The 21,000-nt window shown below is 41.8% G+C and overlaps 1 protein-coding gene across 1 annotated transcript in view; it reads right to left on the bottom strand.

Annotated features, from left to right (window-relative positions):
- SULT4A1 (sulfotransferase family 4A member 1) overlaps positions 1–17,530 on the bottom strand; it is a gene marked incomplete at both ends in the record, with an annotated part of 30,264 nt that extends 12,734 nt beyond the window's left edge. The window contains one exon of the mRNA XM_080355789.1: positions 17,362–17,530. Within this exon, the coding sequence (XP_080211915.1) occupies positions 17,362–17,530 (169 nt within the window). The remainder of the gene's footprint in view (positions 1–17,361) is intronic.
- Between the last annotated feature and the right edge of the window lie 3,470 nt (positions 17,531–21,000).

The following is a 21,000-nucleotide window of genomic DNA, read 5'->3' as shown; positions in this document are numbered from 1 at the left end:
TGCAAGTAATTTGTAACAGTCACTCCCTAATTCACTTTAACTAGCATGACTGTAGACACTAATGAACACATTTTGTATAAACTGTGTGTTGTTACAGCACTAAGAAAAACAGTGTAACATTATTCAGGCTGTTTGTGGTGGGTTTTTTTGTTTGTTTGTTTTAGTTTTGGTTTTGTTTCTTAAATCTGAGCTAGGAAGAGTTAAAAGCTGATGTACTTTAGAGGCTGCTTACAGTGAATACAGTCTGGGTACAACGCAAAAGATCACAAGTCTCCAAGAATTGCTTTGGAGAGCAAATATTTTTAAAGATTCCTCTGTTTCCTGACAGATTGGTGGGTAAATTGAAATGGCTTGGAAAAAAAAGACACACTTACATTATCATCACCCACAGAGACAGTTGTCACAGACTTAATACACACTTGCCCTTAAGGCTGTTAATTCTGCATTTTTAAGCCCAAGCATATATTTTATACATTAGAATTCACATACATACAGTACTTCAGTATCAGTCCTTGTGACTCTGAATGAGTACAACCCTTGTTTCTCATTAAATATTTATTCTGACGGGAGACATCCTAGTTCTCCATAATTTATTTCTGTATTTCCAATTCCGCCTGCAAAGAAAAATGCTATTGTAGCAACCTTGTTCCATGAAAGGAATAGGAATAACTGCATGGGGATCAACAACACCACCAGGACTTTCTAATTTTTGATTACTCAGCTGCTCTCTAGGTAAAAAGAAGCCATCTCCATTGTGCTTCTGAATACAGAAAGGCTGCAAGGTTGAGGCAGAATTATGCTGAAACTTTAGGAGAGCAGCATGTTCCCTGCCAGCTCCCCACAAAGTCCACCAGAGAAGTAGGAGGTGAGGGCCAGGGTGCACAGCCCCCATGGCCTTACCTAGGTCTGCTCAGACCCGAGGCCATGTGCTAGGCTTGGCTTAATCACTAGCAGATCCATGGGGCACTGTAGAGATAGGAAATGACATATTAATGTATGAAGCATAGGAAAGAAGCGTTCTGATTCAGAAGGAAGTAGGCCTTTGGAAGCGTGTAAATCTTCATCTAAACGTGCTTCCATCAAAAACAGTGATTCATTGACAGACTAATGCTGGGCACGTGGCAAGTACTCAAGGCAGAAAATTGAAAACCTCATCAAGTACAGGTTTTTTTAAAACAGTGCTGTATATCTGTGAACCTCAGTGCTACTTATTCCCGTGCACATACACAAATTACTGTAGTTACGCGTGTAGTGCTGCACATATTTCAGCATCCTATTTCAAATCACACAGCAAGCAGTATTTCTGCAATATCTCTTCTACAAAGGGAAGTATTGCAAGCTGACAGTTTAGATGTCTGGCTTCTGGCTATTCAGCAGGTTAGAATTCCTCCTCCTTACATGTGCAGTAGGACAACTGATCCTGAATTGTCCCACTCATGATCTCTGTGCTAGTTTACACTTCTGTCACCCGCTATATTAGCCTGATTTTCTTCCACATTAGCACTCCAGTTGCTTTGCTTAGGACTTACAGGGTCTTAATGCAAATGAAAACTAGAGATTTAACTTTTGAGAGAATTGTGATTTTTTTTAACTTGTTATTCAAACAATTTTTATTTATCCCACACACACATTCCCAAGATCCCCATATAAAAAATTATTGACTGGATCTCCTGTCTAAAAAGAAACCCTAAAACACCACATGCTAATTTGTTTAAAAAGAAAAGCAAATATCTAAAAGTCTTTATATACAAATATACATAACCTCCTCACATCTCTATTGGGATTAAAAACAACCCAAGTTAAATTGCATATATCAGAGCTGAATGTTCTTTTGGTTTAGAAATGATGGCTTAACCTAGCAATACATGAATGGCAACCCAAATTCCAGACCCAGCTGCTAAGGTAAGATTTTCTAGCCCCTGGGAACACCAGATGGCTGTAAAGCCAATCAAACTGGTATACTGTACCTATGCATGTGATGACAGGTCCAGGCCTAGACTAGGGCTAGCAGAATTTATTAAATTTGCCATGGTGGGAGGTGAATGCAAGTCTTCTGCTGTAGCCCCCGATTCCCTATCTATGCATAAAGTGCACAGAAACTGGCCATTTCAACCAACCGACTTAGACTCATGTCTGTGGAGATGTGCAAGAACAACCATTTGGTGGAAGCTAGAGTAAATTGCTGAAACTGAGATTTTTCAAAGGAGATTATGGGAATAACCTCCAATAAACCCAGTCTATCACAAAACTTGGCCAAATCTAAATGCCACAGAAATTTTCTTTGTAAAAGGGACAATGATGGCACTTGTTGGAGAGCAGAAAAAGATGAAGGAAGCTAAAGAAAAAACAAGGTGCAGAACTTATCTTTATACTCCCTAAATTTCTGGCCTGGCTGCCAACAACTATTTATTGTTGCTTTAGGGTTACTTTTAAAGTGAAATTAAAGGATTAGGTCACTAAATGGAAAAGCCATCATGTATGCATCTGAAGCCAAGGCCCTTCTTGCAGACAATCAGTGGATCTTGTGCATCTCTAGTATTTTATGCAGTCTTCTCCTTGTGGATGCGCATGTATGCACATGCTTCACTTGAGATGGTACAGGAAGAGTCCAACCAGAATTAACTGGTCAGCCTTTGGGCATGAGGCACCAGATTAAACATTCCTAAGCACTGTGCAATTCTATCCCTCCTACTTCCAGTTGCAGCAGATCCACGTTTCATCCTGGAGGAAGATTGCTGGCCCTGCTACCTCCAAGGTCATATTGCCAAAACAGGTGTGGAATTCATTTACATTTATCCAGCTCCTACTGAAATGGAGCCAGGGAGCATCTGAGGAATGTCGGTGCACTGTACCTGAGAAATGCTCTTCCCTGACAAGCTCCTGTGTTATGTCAATACAACAGCCCAGGAGAAAAGAGTGTTCCAGTTTATTGCATAGTATCTGGGAAAAGACAGGATGGGAAACAATGGTGATAAGCTACTGCCAGAATTTGCAGGGCTTTAGGACAGCCTTTAAAATTATCTGTTAACCTGCATTTCTACTTTGCATAAGAGTATGTATAAAAGTAGGTGATGACAGCAGTTTGAAAGTCCACTAGTTGGACTGCACTGTCCTTTTCCGTGATGCCTAATGATGCAGAGAAATCAGGACTCGTTAAGAATCCTATCACCCCTCCAGCAGTCCATGATGAATGGGAACTCTCCATTTGTACCCTTTTTCATGGCCAAAGCCTCAGCAACAACGGCAAAGTCAGTTCATGGTGATGCTGCCTCTGCTTATCAGCAAGAGTAACTGCTGCAGCAGAAGCCAGGCAGCACAGTAAGACAGCTGAAACTTTGAAACACCACAGCTACTCCTTTCTGTTTCTCTGCATCAGATGCCTTTTGACATCAAATTTAGACTCTGCAGGAGGGAGAAATAATCTTTAGTGCAGCTTTTCCCTGGCTCCTCTCACTACTTCCTGGCCACTGGCACACTGCCATGAAGCCACTGAACCTCACAGATTTGTTCAAAGTGAAGTGGCAGATATAAAAACATAACGTTTCCTGTGAAACTTTGCTTCCCTATATGCTTTCTAATGTAGTTTATATCATAAATATACCCACATCAGCTAACATGGGACAAACCTACAGCTCAAGGATGCAAAGATCTTTGGTATGCTCCTTTTATTCAACCATTGTTTGGAAACCACGTGGAAAAATAAATAAATACTAATGTTAGTATTAACAGTCTTCCAGCACTCCCAATTAGCTGCACTTCAATCAATTTTCAGCTAATACAATGCAATGGACCCATTACAACTCTTTTTTTTTTTTTTTTTTTTTTTTTTTAATAGCATCAGTAGATGTAAGTGCTCATTAAAAATGTGGGCTGCTAAAGCTGTCAGATTGGCCTAGCAAGCGCTGTAAAGTGATTCGCCACATAGCTCCTCTAATTGCCTGCAGGCTCATTCCCCTTTCACCAACTTCAGTGTATATCTCCAGGTAAATATGACAGATTCATCTTCATCCTGCAATAGTGGAGGGAAAATTAGATTTTTCCATTAAAACAATTTCCAAACCATAAAAATATCTCCTCTTGAGGTCTCTAAGTTGTAGTTCTATATCCTGGAATTCCTTAAGAATAGGGAATTTCATTAGCAATTAGGGTTTTAATAATAAAAATAATGTATACACCTTGATACCGTATTTTCCAAATCTTCTGTACCTAGATGATACTGGGGATTCAGAATAAATGCTGAAATTATGATGTTATATTTTCAATATTTTTGACTGCCTAATTAAATATGTATGAGGGCCTGATTTTCAGAAAGGACTGAATACTCATCATCTAAGATTAAGCTCCTTTTACATGGCCTAAATGCCTCTAAGTTCAATAGTGACCTGTCAAGGGATTCTGTGGAACATGAGGAAAATGAATCCAGGTCTTTTGAAACTGATGGCAACAGCTTAAGTGAGATTGGATTTAAAACAAATGTTAACTGCACGATTTCCAGTAACATTCAGTAAGCAAGATCTTGGCTTTTTAGACTTACTAATCCATTTAGTTTTCACTTGCAGCTACTGGCTTTTAAAAGTAAACTGAAAAGCTAGATTCTGCTTGCCTTTCACTAGACTTATATCAGAGAACACAGCAGTAGGTCCATTAGGTCTGAGCTGTGTTTCAAATGTGTTTCACCAGAGGCTGTACCCAGCAAACTAAGAAAACCATATTCAATTCAGAACTAAAATGTATATTCTGTTTGGTAAAAAAGTTGTCCCTTAACTGTGTACACACATGTATCATCCACAGAATTATTGCTATTATTTTTAATACAGTATCCTAAAGCTCTGCTTTAATAAACAGGTTACAAAACAGTGTTATTTTTGGCTAATGCATTAGTACTTTTTTTAAAAAATTGCCTGAGTCCTAACTGTACATTAGCACACTATCTACTCAATAGAGGACAGGATGAAAAGTGCAGAATCGACCACAATACATCTCAGCCCAGGCACCAACTGTTGAAGCATCTCTACTTCCACACAGCAAGACAGACGATTAAGCATGTTTCACATCTAACGCCAACCGCAGCAGCTCAGAAAAGAAGGTCTCCTGACACTTTTGAGAATGCTAGATCCTAATGCTGGAGTAACACTAGTAAATACAACACACCAGGGCCTGTTCTCCGGGAGGACAAGCAGGACAGCCAAACCCACATTCACGGAGATCAATTTCCCAGAGCAAGACAGCTTCATCCACAGCTTCCTGGGAAGAGTCCCCAGCTCCACCTATCTCCCACAGCATGCTGGGGAATGCACCAGGGGAGAGCAAAACCATCAGGGAACGTGCTAGCAAGGAAATAGCATGGATGACAGCCTGACAGAGCCTCTGTCGTACTTATGTTTACTAGCGTAGCCATGGTGAAGCAGGTAACTGCATGGTCTATGGTGCCTACTTTAGAATTCAGAATAAAATAGTTCAAGAGTCACATACTCCCTAACCACTGAATCTAACCTGTGGCTACCCTAATCTGTCCCAGAAGACAGAGATCCACAAGGCAAAGGCCTCTTGTTGAGGACAGCTGGAGCAAAAGTATTTCTTTTCTATCCCTCTCAATAAGCCACAACATCCTCACATGCTCTGCAGCAAAGACTAAGTAAGTTGTATACTAACAGCCTTAATGAGTCAGGTCCACAGATTGCTCAAAATCTAGGGATTAAAAATGACAAGGCACCAGTTTGTCTTTATTTGCCTTCCAATTGATAAATCATCGAATCATTTTGGTTGGAAGAGACCCTCAAGATCATCAAGTCCAACCATTAACCTCACACTGTCAACAAACTATGTCCCTAAGAACCTCATCTATGTATCTTTTAAACACCTCCAGAGATGGTGACTCAACCACTTCCCTGGGCAGCCTGTTCCAGCGCTTCATAACCTTTTCTGTGAAGAAATTTTTCCTAATATCCAATCTGAATCTTCCCTTGTACAACTTGAGGCCATTTCCTCTCCTCATGATTCATGTCTTCAAGCCTGTCACGACATCCATGATTTCATCATATCTAAGTGTCCCAGATTTTGTTACAAGTCCTTCACTGACAGCTGACACTGGTTGGTAACTGATATTTATTTACATTTATTTTAGGGAAAAGTATTTTACTCTTCTCTTCAAGCTTTAGCTGGGCTGGTAAAATATGTCCACTGTGTCTGCACTAGATGCCACTGCCAATGAAGCTGTTTGTATGAAGTTACTCCAATTCACTTAAAGTTAAATCAGCCAAGTAAGCTTAAGGAGTTTTTATGCTTGGCACTAACTCACCTAGCAAATTTTGCCTGTGACAAACTAGAATGCATTCACCCTGAGTACTCTGCAGGTTGTTCTTTAAGAGAAATGACAATCAGCAGGCTAAGCATCCTGCACTAGCATAGATGCTTTTAAAAGAGGGCATCTACCCATACTCTTGGGTTATTTCTCTCAGTTTCTACTTATCAACCAAACATGCCCTCATGGTATAACAGAGCACACCACCTATCATGCCAAAAAAAAAAAAGAAAAAAGAAAAAAAAAGAAAAAAATGTACAGTATAATGTCAGGAACGTAAAAATAATAGATAAGCATGCCTGCCCCCTTACCACCTACCTGACAGAATGACATCCCTTTTCACCCTTCCTACACTTATTCAAGGTTGACCACATCCAAAGTCAACCCCCTACATTCGGTTGCTACCTTCTTTCCCCAGGCTCCTCCCTTTGATGGACATCCTCACGACTCAATTCAGAGACACCATGCCTTTCATGACAATAGGGTGAGCATGTAGGATCATGTAGTCACACCAAAGGGTTGGGCAGCAGGACAGCAATTCATGGAGGAAGGGTACCTTTATGGGCTAATACATGCTACAGGGCAGATTCTGTCTCAAATACCTGAAAATTATCTGTCAAACTTTGGCCAAGTAAACTAACAATGCTACCTCCTGACAGCGATGGGCAAAAGATGTCTTAGCAAATTTCCAAATTTCACCTCCACTCTGGGGCACACATACCCCAATCTCACCTCAGTTGTATCCTGCCCCCCCAGCTTCCTCTGGCAGTCCCACTCTCCCAGCCTTTTAGAGCCTATATCAAAAACATGCCCAAATTGCATCATACCTTACCCCAGCAGGAGCTCAATCTCCAAGAGAAAGTTCCCCCCACCTGTGTCTAATTTCCATTCATTTTCATACAGGTGACATAACGCTGTACCCAAGATAACAATGCAGAAAAGAGCTTTACTGTAATGACAAGTCATTGTTCTTCAAAATCACTATCGAGGACTTCATTGTGTTGAAGAGAAGTGCACAGTTACCCTTAGCACCACTGATTTCTATGTGTTGTGTTCCACAGAGTCATAATATGGTCTGTGGCTGAATGCAGAGCCTCATAGTGAGCTCTGCTGACTCAAATATTATAGAATCAGAAGACAGGAGACAAGAGGGCACTTGCATTTGAAACCAGTGTTGAGGTAGTTCTCACACCCATTGATGAGAACATGTTTCTCTCCCCATTTGCTAAGTGTACTTCAGTGGGAGTCTGTCACTACTCAAAATGCAATCCTATGCTTCAGTTTCAGCCTCTTCCAGGAAAATTGTTAGGCAAAATCTGCCTACACATTAATGTTCATTTGTGTATATTAGGCAATTAAATTGCAAGGAGACAAGACAGCAATAGTATCGTGTGAAACCACTGCAGATAAGAGTTATACATTCAAAACCACCAAATTTGTTTCAAAATTTCAAGAAACACTATTTACACTCTATGCATGAAATTAGGCATTCTGTTTAGTCAGCTGTTGGTTGTCTAAGGTCAGGGAGTAAAGCATTTTGTCTCAAATAAAATCCCCCTCAAATTATAGCTGCCCTAAGCAAAACCATTCTTCGCAAGGTACCTATGCCTCCACTCATATTTAGCACACAGTCATTCCCTCTGTCTGCTGAATTGCAGTTTTAGGCAAATTAAAGCCATTTCTATTCTATCTCTACTGCTGCTTTTCAGAATTAGAAACAGAAATAGATCTAATTGGGAGTATAAGAGGGGATCAGCCAATCTATATCACCATGGGTTTTCTCAGTATTGCAGCAAAATCCTTGAAAAGAACACACTATTTCTGATAGAAAGCACCGGTGATCCAATAGTAGCACTGACATTGATCATTATTAATGTGCACTTCAGCTATATATGCAAAGAGCAAGCCAATTTTAGCAATGCCTCTAGCTGTTCTGTGCCACTTTGGCAACCCTAATCAGCAGTAAACAGGCTTTTAACTGGAGGGTTAACCTGGGTTTATGATTGCCTTGCAACAACAGGACACCGCATGTATAGTCTGTGTCTATCTGCTGAACACTATTCTCATCTCACCTGCTTCATGCTTGTCACATTCTGTCGGCTTTTATGAATTTATTACTCATGCAGTGAAAGGCTAATTCAGCACCATTGTCTATATCCTATAAAGTGATCTAATGTCACTATACATCATCTAGAACTTGACACCTTAGAAGGGATGATGGCCTTCATATCCTGCACTATAAACAGCAAGTGGATAAAAGCACATTAAATCAGCTTGCATTCTTCAAATTGTAGATAGATTTTGTCATTTAGTGACAAAAATCTCTCCTCAGTTGTTTCTCCAGTGCTCTTCTTTTTACTTTTAAACCCTTAAGGTCTCAGTCACTGCCTCAGACCTAACTAGCTAAACCTGCTCTACGCACTGTCAGCCATGTGACATTCTTCCTTCCTGATGTTCCTCAGTACCCTTTCACTCCCCTTGCAGTAGCTTTTCTAAGCCTACAGCCCAGTTTGCCTGAGATGTTATAATAACGGACGGTTTCCTCTGCTATGTTGTCTTCTCTGCACACAGCAGAAACACTTCACTTGCTTCTGAATCTGCAATGTATTACAGGATTAACACATGACATAAAAGGTTTATTTCTTTTGTAAAAGTCTGTAAAAGACTTTGGTAGGTCAGTGATGAGATGCTGGGTGCTTCACATTATTAATCCTCTGTTAATTGCTCCGTCTAACTAAGGGGAAAAACATATCCCTACATATTAGCATTATGTGCCCAGCTTTAATACCTAGATACTTAATTCCATTCAAAGCCATGAATTGCTAGTTTCTCTATAAAAATATAGACACCCTTTGACCAAGATAATTTCTTGTCATTATACATGAAAAACTCTGGTAGGCAACAGATACCTTCACATGCCTCCAGTGGAAAATGTAGACAAAAAGATTCAAAGACTTATCCAAGGTCACAGAATCTCTAGTCAAAAAGTCACATCACACATCCAGTGTACCAAACTTTGCATCACTTCTAAAGCAACACTGATGGGACAACACAAGCAGTAGTTCCTTCCCCTCAGCATGGGCTGTATGAATCCCTACTGTACCCAATAAGAGAAAAGTCTCCACTTAATAAAAGACTGCATAATAAGAATGAAAAATTATGTGTGCTTAATCTAATTCAGTCCGATGTTCATGCATTTTGCTTCCTTTCATTACTATCTTCACTATGAAAGATGAACATTAACATGAAATGAGAATGACCGGCTGTTGGGCTTGGTCGATTTGCATCATTTTCTAATTCTTTAGTGTTTGAGGTCATTATCATCTAATCCAGTCAAAAGTGACTTCTCATGTCCAGAATATACCTTTTACACAGGCTAATTTTTTTTTTTTTATTACATCCTGGGCCTGCTTTCAGAAAGCAAGTTGCTCCAGTTTTGCACTACTTCACAGCAGGGAAGCAATTACGCTACATTTGCAAAAGACCCAGTGAAACCTATTAGGTAGCTGGAGAATTCTTCCTGTTCTGAACAATTTGTTCTGTCTCTAGTAACACCTCTTCACTGGTTTGATAAAAGGCTCAGGAGAGAAACACTGCTAGACAGATAACAAAAACGAGTGTTCCTTAACAACAGATTTTTCTTCCCTTTATTCACCTTTATTTCCTGTTTGAGGCATGTAAGGACCCATTCAATCCTGCTCCCACTGAAATAAAGTTAAATGCATCAGTGGCAAAGTTAACATTGTCTTCAATTACTTATTATTTGATGTTTATATTTATCATTTCTTTGCCTGGCAGTATTTAACACTGAGTCAATACCAGAAGGTATTTTGAGCTATTCATAAATAAAACAAAAGATAGACTCATTTCAAAAGGACTCTCAAAGCACAGGAACCCAGCAGCCCTAATGTCCACAAATACTTGTCTGCAGGTGTTACTTTCTGCATCTGAGTGGTCCCACTCTACTCAGCGCTTGTCAGGCCACATCTGGAACACTTTGTACAGTTTTTGTCCCTGCTATTCAAAATAGATGCGGACGGACTGGAGAGGGTCCAGGGAAGGGCCACGAAGATGACCAAAGGACTGGGAAGCAGCCATATGAGGAAAGGCTGAGAGAACAGGGCTTGTTCAGCCTTGAGAAAAGAAGGCTTAAGGGAGACTTCATCATCACGTTCCAGTGTTTAAAGAGTGGCTACAAAGAAGATGGACACTCCGTTTTTACAAGAAGTCACATGGAAAAGATGAGGGGCAATGGGTACAAGTTACTCCTGGGGAAATTCCAACTAGAGACAAGTGGGAAATTTTTCAGGATGAGAACAATCAGCCATTGGAATAATCTCCCCAGGGAAGAGGTGGATTCTCCAGCACTGGACGCTTTTAACATTCAGCTGGACAGCGTGTTGGGCCAGCTTGTCTAGAATGTGCTTTTGCCAAGAAAGGTTGGATCAGATGATCCTTGTGGCCCCTTCCAACCTGGTATTCTGTGATTCAATTGAGTGAATTTAAGCAGCATAGTATTTACCCTTCTAATTGGTGGAGAGAACATGACTTCAGTCACCAAGAGCATGAAATCAGATTCAAATATGGACCCTGTACATCAATTCCCTAAAGAATAGCTCACAAAACATATCTCCATAACTTAATGCAGTCTGCTGTTCCCTTTTTGTTTGCCTAAATAATTTGTTCTTTCTGGCCAGTTGGCATGTGAATGGATGCACATTCGTATAGCATTAAAATAGAATTATGGCTGAGCTTTAAAAATTACTTAAGATAAACCAAGTAACTGTGATTTTATTGTAAAAAAGTTAAATACCATATTCTGATTTTAAAGACATTAACTAACTTGTTCATCCACATTCATGAAACTAACTGAGGTTTCTTATCATTCCATGTAACAAGGAAGAGCTTGTAAGTGTGCATAATACTGCCTTAAAAAAAAAAAAAAAAAAAAAAAAGAGGTCAAAGAATCCTACATGTATTTTGTATAAAAACCTCTTGGTTTTGGGGCCAACCTCATGATTTCTTGAGGCATGCCTCTGGGCCAGTAACATGTGCATTCATTCTTTAAATGAAAATGGATCAAGCTCAACACACAAAGATCCTGCAAATAGAACAGGACCTTAAATGCAGAACAGCAGAACCTGTCTCTTTTGCCATTGAAACACTGTTGTTAGAAAATAACACCAACAAAACTCTTGGAAGGAGTTCCACAGGAAAACACTGGAAATTAAGGCAAGTCAACTGATTTAACACAAAAACATCCATGTGGATGCTCACATTCCCTGAGGAGCCTTAGCTACAATGGCATAAGACCATCTAAGACCCACCACTACAAGGGTAAACCCCTGCAATCTACCACAGCTGCTTCACAACACTGTGTCTGACACCCCCCAGCCTAGAAACTCCTCCAGCTTGGGCACATCCTGGGGTAAACTTTCACCCTGGTTCTCCTCTCATTGATGACTGTGCAAATCAGGACTGTTGGCAGTGTTGGACCTGTGCGTATTTGGGTAGGTAGGAAGAACTGGACCCCTTGTACTTAGGCTTTTCAGTCTGTCACATCATGTAGAGGCTACTGGGACGTTAGCCAGTTAGGCAGCAAGCCACGGCACCAAAAAGCACATTTTACCAAGCCATAAGTGGGGTCTGCCCACAGTCAGGCAACAGGGGACACAGGCACAGTGATACCCTGGCATAATACTCAACTGATGTCACTCTGTGCTGATCTGTCCCCTACTCACTGCTTGCTACAGCAGGTAACTGCAGGTATGTCAGCAGGTGGGTTAGATGTCCACAGACTGCAGGACATCCCTGCAAGCACAGGTCATGTGTCGCCATGTAATTTTAGTCAAGTGGTAATACTCTTTATATTAAATAATAAGGGTATTATTGTGCAGTACGTTAATGCTTACAGAACCACAAACCAACCTTGACGGTAAATATAACATCCCTGCCAAGAGATTTTTATGATCTGGGGAAAATGTGAAGTGCAGGATTGCACAAGACAAACAAAGGAAGATTTCACACAAGGCATAGTCACTTGGTGCATTTTCTTTATGGTGTATTTCTTAGATTGAGCCATTTTGCCAATACATTTTTATAACATGGTCCCATAGACAGCTAAGTTTGATTGGAAGATGTAGGGGAAGAAACAAGAGGCCAGGAATAAGAAATTCTTAAACCATTTTCACAGACAAAGAAAAAGCACGTGTCTACATCCCCAATGGTTCGAGCCTCACTTTGCCCAAAGTGTAATAACTTTTGAGTGCTGAGTCTGACCCAAAGAATATTCTAGATGTTGATGAGCAGAAGTCTATTAACTCAAGTGAAGAAACAAACAAGAGAAGTGGGGTTTACATCGTACTGTCTTGTATCTGGTTCAGAGCCCAGCAGCTGTGATTGTCACTGCTGTAATGGCCAAGGGATCAAACAACTGTTTCCCCATAACAGAAGAAAGCCCAGAGGCACACAGTGTCCCTGGCAAGCAAAGACTGACAGGAATTATAGTATGAGGGGAATGGGCCATGGAAGACTGCAGACACAGCCCCTGACACGTGTCAGAGAAAGGAGAAGGCCAGAACCATATCAGAGCTCCTCCCGTCAGCCAGGGAAGGGACTGGGACTTACTAGTGTCCCAGCAAGAGGAGGTGTTCCATTTGGTAGCACTGGAAATAGAAAAGGATAATAAAAGAGTGGTATGCATGCAGTAGGAGAGGCACACAGAATGGGAAGAAACAGAAAATCCATAACGCGTGCAATGCACTTTACTAACAGATACATTGAGAAGCATGACCTCCTTCTGTACATACAGAATCTTTTAAGCAAATAAAATAATGGATCACTCAATTTGAATTTCCCTGGTCAACTTCATACAACATTGGAGGTAAGTGTTAAAGAATCTGAAAAAGGAGAATTCAATGAATGTACATACAGGAAAACTCTCCTTCAACTGATCTGCAAATTTACTGTTGGCACTTCATTAAGCCAAAGGCCTAGAGTCAGCCATGATATTCCCTACAAGCTAATAGATAGTTATAAAAATACAATGCTGCAAGGAAAATTCAAAATGCTACCTATAAAAAAAAATATTCACCTTTAGATAGGTAAAGACCACACCAAGCACTTGCTCTTCTGACCTGTTGTCTGGTGCTAAACGCAAGAATTATGGACTTGAAGCTGGTGTTTGCCCAACAAATGACATTTTCCCACACAGAACGCAGAAATTATTTGGCAAAATACTCAGCATGGGAGAGACAGCTTCATTATTAATGTAAATAGCTCGCTTTCTCAAATTACCAATTTTGCAAAAAGCATTAATTTGTGGGCTTTGACCCAAGAATGCAAAATGCACATTCATTTAGAAGAGATACAAGATGGTATTAAGAGAGCAACTGTGTACCACTTATGAGTAAAGCAAATGGACAGATCATGTACAGTCAGGGGTTATCATCCTAAGACATAGCAAAATACTAAGTGAACCTGGACTCAATACTATACTTTGGGGACTGATTGAATTTCATTAAAATAATTGACCTTAACAAACAGTTAATCTAGCCCTTAGTACAGTGACTGAGGAAACACCATGAAAGAATTTGCTTATTTCATTAATTCTGTAGTTTAAGTTCATAGAGAAGAGTTTTAATTTTCAACTAGGGTACTAAAAGCCCACAGTATGAGAGGGTTCAAGGAAAGCTGTGACAAATGCACATTGTTTCACTTGAACATTTCATCTGTAACTTATTTGTGAAGGAATACATTGTGTGAGCTCCAATTATTTAATGCTCTGGAGAATGGTATTCCATTTTACATTGGCAACTACTGTAGATCTTAGTGTGTCCCATTCAGCCTGCCCATTCTATACTATGAAGTTGCATGAAAGATGAAAATTGTCATTTCTACAAGAGTAGAAGTACTCCTGATTTTAAGTTAAGCATCATGATAAAAATATTTTCTGTAATTACAGCTCTACTGTATAGATATGTACAAGCATATATGCACCCTCACATATTTGCATGTCTAAATGAGTCTTTGGGTTTTAAGCATAAGCTCCAGCAGCTCCCAAAAGCTGTTACCATTGACTGGACACAGGTGTTAAGAACAATTAAATATATAAGGAGTATCATTATTTAGGCATCTATTAGTGGAAATAACATTAAAGCAGATTCATTTTCCATTAGGCTTATTACATTATGCCCAGTAAGGCCACTGGTACATTCAATTTTCAACCATTATTGGACCAACGTTTTCCTGGGTCACTCCCAACTTAACAATATCCATAACTATCTCCAAGCACTATCTGCATTGCTTATGTTTAGAGCTGTATCATATAGTCTTGCAGACTATGTCTTCAAAATGGTATACATATTACTTGACCAGTTCCTAGGATTACTGAAGCAGTCCTGACCCTGTAAGTCACTTGTGTATTTTCTTTGCCAGATAAACCAACATATGGTCAACAGCAACCAATGCAGTGTTCTGCTATTAGAATGCAGCATAGGGCTCAGTAAGAGCGAGAAGCTCTGGCCTGTCACGCATCCAGCAGAAGGTCTTGTTTGTATATCTTCCACAATTTGAGCAGATGGAGGGCTGGTGAAACACTGAACAAAACTGCTTTCCTTAAGAACAATATTTTTTTTTCCATTGAACCTATCTGACATCAGTGCATTTTTCTTTTCCTAAAATTCTGTTGTCAAAAATATTACTGAAATTTTGTTCAAATGTATTTCATTAGAATAGACAAGTGATCCCAACCATGTTTCAACATTAAATATCACCAAAAAGACCCAAAGTATTTCACCCCAAATAATTCTATTTGTCCATGAAATCTGTTTTGTAAAACTACTTTTTTGATTACAGCAATATTATGAAAATTCTGATTAGTTCCAGTAAACAGAAAAGTCTTTGTCAATGCTAATGAGAGAGAAGAAAACGAAGTTAAAGTAATGCAGAGAAGCTTGAGGTTCTGGATTCAATTTCTGGCTTTGCTGTAGACTTCCTACATGACCTTGGCTAAATCAGTGGAAAGAATATTAGGACAGCCTAATTTCTACTGACATGCCTGTCCCTAGTCAGCAGAGCCTTTGATAATTCATTCAGAAGCCCTAAATAAGGCACCGAGCTGTAAGTCACACAGGATCAGCTGACAAAACAAATTCCAAGGGTGTCAGTAAACATCAGGCAACCTGAAGGTCAAGCTTGCAGACATTATTATTATTGTCTAGAACCTACTCCCATGACAAGGACATCAGATTCCTCAAGACCTAAATATTCCCTTTCCTGGCAAGTAAAATACTACTTTTATCCCAAGGCTGTTCCCCCAGCTCCTCCACACAACACTCTGCCTTCAGTTTTATTGCCCCAGCTCTCAACCTTCCTTTTCCTTCTTACACATTGTTAGTAAATCCACTTATAGTAAGCACTGCTACTAACTTTTTAAGTGGACAGTTCCCTGTGACTGGCCTCAGCTGGGGCCCCAAGAGACCTAATATGATGTTGCTATACTCACAAAATAATAGCAAATTAAATATGATTATGCAGGCTGGCTTTCCATGGCCAACTGTATAGCCATCAAAACTAAGCTACTGCCAGCTGATGTGTTAGTTATATTGTGCTTGGCTGTTGGAAACAGAGGTTAGCTGAGGATATTTAATGATCCACAAATATGAAGCTGGGGTGCTATACTAACACAAGAGCATTGTAAACTCAGATTTGCAAAACTGAAAGGATTAAATAGCATTCTTGCTGCATCCTATAAATCTTTAAGAAAAAAGTTTAAAAGAACAATAAGATGCAGCTGTCTGCTTCTAACCCTAGCATTTTGGGGGTAATCAGTCTATGTAATATCCCTTATCTAACCTATGCCTCTATCAAGCTCTAGCTGGTCTTTAACAGCATCATTAATATCAAAATACCACAAAAATGTGAACACAAATTTTTGAAACTGTTTAAGAAATGATAACTTAATAGATGCAACATTGCAGAAAATGTCTATATGCTTGAAACTGCACACCAAGAAATAGAAAGACGTTGGCCTTACAAAATAAGTCAGAAACCTACAATAACGAAACATCATTTTACAAGGGTATTTACAGAGCTAACAGCTATGATCTCCAGTGGACTCTGAATTTTCTAGAAAGAGATCACCTTATTGCCAGGAAAAAGGTCTCTCAAGAAAAGAGCCTATCCATCCCTGTTCAGTTCTGGTTTTATCAGGTGGGTTACAAAGCTACCATGTTGTCTGCCTCTTTGCAGGCAGCATTTTATCTGTGTTAATTCTGTTCAAACATTTTAACTTGGAAATGGAGACGATAAGAAATCAAGAAACAGGATATTAAAAGCAGACACCCAAATGGTATAAAACAGCCACAGGATGCATCTACTGGAGAAATGCACACTGGTGCTGCTAACAGGAGATATTCCTGGTAATTCAGACAGTGCAGCAAGAATGTACTTGGAGCACATGTTCTCCCAGAACGATCTGGGCAGCCGCCTCGGGAGCACAACACGGAGGTCTGCAGAGCCGACAGCAAACCTGCTTGTCACATCAGAAATCTGCGTGCACGCTATATACATCCCCATTTTTAAACACAGAACAGCGAGGTATCCGTTGCCTGGAGAAGCGCCTCTCTTCCCAAGTAGTTCGGCTGGCGGGCACCGGGACCACCGGCAGCAGCACCCGCCGTTGGCTGGTATTTAAACCCGGTGGGCACCCCCGAGGACAGGGAGGTGCCCGCGACCCGGGGCGGTGCGCTCCCCTCAACTCTGAGGTGCCTCAGGAGCCCCCGGCCGGCAGGGCAGCCCCTCTCCCCGCACACGCCCGTGGCGGCAGAGCGCCGGCCTCGCCCCGGCCTCCCGCGGGGGCACGGGCGGCCGCAGCGCACCGCCCGCCGGGCAGGGCCGGCTGCCGCGGGGTCGGGCCCGAGGGGGCGCCTCCCGCCCCTCCCCAGGCCGGCCACCCTGTGAGCGGGGAAGAGAGGAAGCCGCTCCCGCCACCCATCCACACCCAGCGGGGAAGGAAGGGAGGGAGGGAGGGAGAGAGGAGAGCCCGCCCGCCTACCTACCTGATTTGGGGTAGGTGACAATCCAGACGTCGCTGTCCCTCACCGGGAAATTGGCGATCTCCTCCATCTTCCCCCGGCAGAAGGGCGGCAGCCGCACCCCATTGTACTCGAAGTACTTGCTCTCGAACTCCCCGGGCGTGCTGGGGGTCTCGGCCTCGCTCTCCGCCATCCTGTTCCCTGCCGGACGCGGAGCGGGGGCTGGGGAGGAAGGGGGGATGAGGTGCGGGGGCCGCAGGCGCTCCGGCGGGCGGGAGGGCGGGCGAGCGGCGGCGGGCGCGGCAGCCCCTGCCCCGGCACGCCCCCACGCACGCACGGGGAGGGGGCGCGCGCCCGGCGGCGCATGGGCCCCGCGCGCGGTGATGTCATGCGCGGCAGCCGCAGCGCGCGGTGCCAACGGCCGGTAACTGCCGGGCGGCTGCAGCCCCTTCTGGGTTGCCCTCCCTGCCGGGTTTGTCTGCCCCTCAGCACCTCTCCTTCGCGGCCGGGCCTCTTCACGCACACGGTGCTGGGGCCGCAGCCCGCTTGGGCAGAGGGCAGGAGAAGGACCTGCCTTCCTCAATTTCACCTCAGAGCTCAGCCTGCAGTACGGTGCTCTGCGGTGCTGCAGCAGCGCCAAGGCCCGGCCTCAAGGCAGGCATAGCCGGCTGGGGAGATGTGCCAGAGAGGGGCTTGAGCGGCAGCTGTCAGGTGCAGTCATTGCTGTCCTTGCACTGAACCCCAGCACAATGCATCGGGAGGGGAGAGAGTAAGGAAGTACAGAATGTTAGGGATTGGAAGGGACCTCAGATGATCATCTAGTCCAATCCCCCCACCGGAGCAGGAACACCTGGATGAGGCTACACAGGAATGTGTCCAGGTGGGTTTTGAATGTTTCCAGAGAAGGAGACTCCACAGCCTCCCTGGGCAGCCTGTTCCATTTTTCTGGTAGGGGGCACACAGCCAGCTTCTCCAGCAACACAGATCATTCAGTCCTTGTAATGCTCAGGTTTAAACCCATACCTGTTTTTTACACAATAAGCCATTTATCCTAGCTCCCTTTTCTCAATCTCTTGGGTGCCATCTCTCCGTCTGGGATGGTAACAGCTTTCATTACAGCCTGGGGCATCTTGCAGGTGAGCTCAGGTCTGGGCACCCAGCCCCTGCCAGGGCAGGTACCCAGCACATTCTCTTCTGACTTGCTCCTTTGCCATCAGAGCTGACTCTAACTTACCTTGTTTGGTGGTCATTATGCAGCAGAAAACACACCTATCCGAACATCACAGAGGGCTGGTTAGTGAGGACACAGCCCTGTCTGCACATCCCTCAATCTTCCTGTTAGAGCAACTCCAATCTCACTGCTCCTAGCAGCATAAATGAGGCCTGAGGCAGAACTCCCAGCTGGGCTTATGGGCAAGACAGCTAGGTGCTGCTGTTCAGATTATTTAAGTCCTCTTGGTGCTTGAAGGGGAAGTATAAAAATTCTAACCCCTCTGAGATCTGCTTGTATTACTGAAATGAAGACTGTTTTGGCTGTTTGATAAGGCATGAATGGAAAGCTAACTACCTAAACAAAGTTAAGACTTCTGTTAGTTCTAAAAAAGTCAGCGAAGAGTTTTGGTTTAGCTTACTCAGCCTTATAACAGCTACTTCGTGTTCAATTGTGTATGCTTCTGTAATAATGCTAGAATATAATAGAATTTATTTGAAAGCTTCAGATACAAAGTGTGTGTAGAAGATGTATATTTGAAGTACATAAAGAAGCAATAAAGCAAGAGAAGTGGGTACGATGACTTAGAAAATATATGCATCTAAGCACTAGAGAGTAAATTACAGCTAATTTTAATTGAGTTTATTGAATTTTAAACAGCAACCAGCCAGTGGCTGTGTGTCCTGTCCAACTGTCCCTTTTACAGGAGCAATCTTATGAAAAGCAACAGTGCAAACAGCTGAGGGCAGTAACTGCTTTCAGCCTTTGTAGTTCTATCTACTAGCATGCATAAATCAACACTGTTACTGTAGTTTAATTGTGTTTGTTCCTATTAATAATAAACTGCAGACATTGGAACTTTGGTTAGAGCTGGTAGGAAAAGTACACCAAAAACTAACATCTTGGGTTGACAACAACAGGCAGCTGGGCAACTGGCATTCTGTATTTTAAGATAATATTGTAAACTCAGAAGCAACTGGCATCCTGGCACTGATGCCTGGTTTGTTGGTTTGTGGGTTGTTTTTTGGTTTGGTTTGGTTTGTTTTGTGGTTTGTTTTGGGGTTTTTTTGTTGTTGTTTTGTGGGGGTTTTTTGTTTGTTTTTGTTTGTTTGTTTCTCCTATGGTGTTTTAAATTGCTTGATTTCTTCTATTCCTTGCTTAATAAAATAATTCAAACCTGCAGTTTTCTGTGGAAAGTAGAGTTGTGAGGTTTTCTAGCCAGCCTTTGAGGCAAAATTTATTGGTATTTTCTGATGGTTAACACATTAAGCTATACTAGTAATAGATAACTTTAAAGTCCAACACAACAGACAGATCTGAATTCAGGTCTCTGTTATTATTTTTTAAAATTTTAATTTAGTTTTTTTAATTCCTGACTTAGTCCTTAATTGTGGATATGGTCTTTGCTCAATACATCAAGTGGAGGGAGCCATACTGACAATAGAAAAACTGTTTGTTTTCCCTTTAAGTGAATAGGAGTTGTACAAACATAACTCTGGGTGGAATACCAGCTTCTGAAGAGCAAAAAAGCCAGGCAGGCAGTACCACAAGGGATGCAACAATAATTGGAGCTGTCCCTTTAGCAATGGATGCTTTCATTTACCTTATAATGTTTCAAATGAAAGATCAATCCAAGCCCGGTGTGGTGGAGAAAGCAGGTGCCCTGGATTTGCTGCAGTTGGAAAGATCATCCCTGTGTTATGGGGCAGTAAATCCTAATGTTGGACCTATGGTGCACAAATTGCACAGCTGATGTATGCATGTGGATATTAAGCATACAGGATTTACTGTGTGCATGCAGATCACCAGCCCAGTGCTTACTCATATCTGACATATTTGAGACACATCTGATTTGCTGGGAATTCAAAGACAGCTGAACTACAAAATGCATGACAGCGGTTTGTCTGGGAGTTCCCTGTAAAAAAAGCCAAAAACAAACAAAAACCACAAACAAACAAACCCAAACCCACCAACCAACCAAAACCAAACCAAACCAAAACAACAAAAACAAAAAACCACAACAACCTACACATTGTGCCCAGAGGCAGTACACCCTTCGCAAACAGGGTAGTCTCCAACAAAAATGCTGAAGCTGTTAGGCTTTCATTCAGTTACCAAAGGGTATTTGCAAACAACTTGAGAATGCTCCAGCCTTAGAGCTAAATAAGAATAAAATATGCTATAACAGCTTAACCATGCAGTACTGTTTGACTTATCTTCAAACTAGAGAGGAGTTTTGGAAGGAATCAGAATATGTAGCCTGCAAAGTTACTTTTAGTAGATTGCCTTTTTTTTTTCCCTGTTTAAAAGAAAAAATTTAACAGCATCTCAGTCTATTTGAATGTGTTCACAGCCTCTTCTGTAACACTTAGACTATTCTGTAATGTAACTGATCTCAGAATATGTAGCTATTCGGTGTTCCCATGAAGAAGCAGAAAGAAATGTAGGTGAAA

The sequence above is a fragment of the Nesoenas mayeri genome (assembly GCF_963082525.1).
Source record: "Nesoenas mayeri genome assembly, chromosome: 1".
In the NCBI taxonomy this organism is placed as follows: Eukaryota; Metazoa; Chordata; class Aves; order Columbiformes; family Columbidae; genus Nesoenas; species Nesoenas mayeri.
This window is presented reverse-complemented; position numbering and strand designations above follow the sequence as displayed.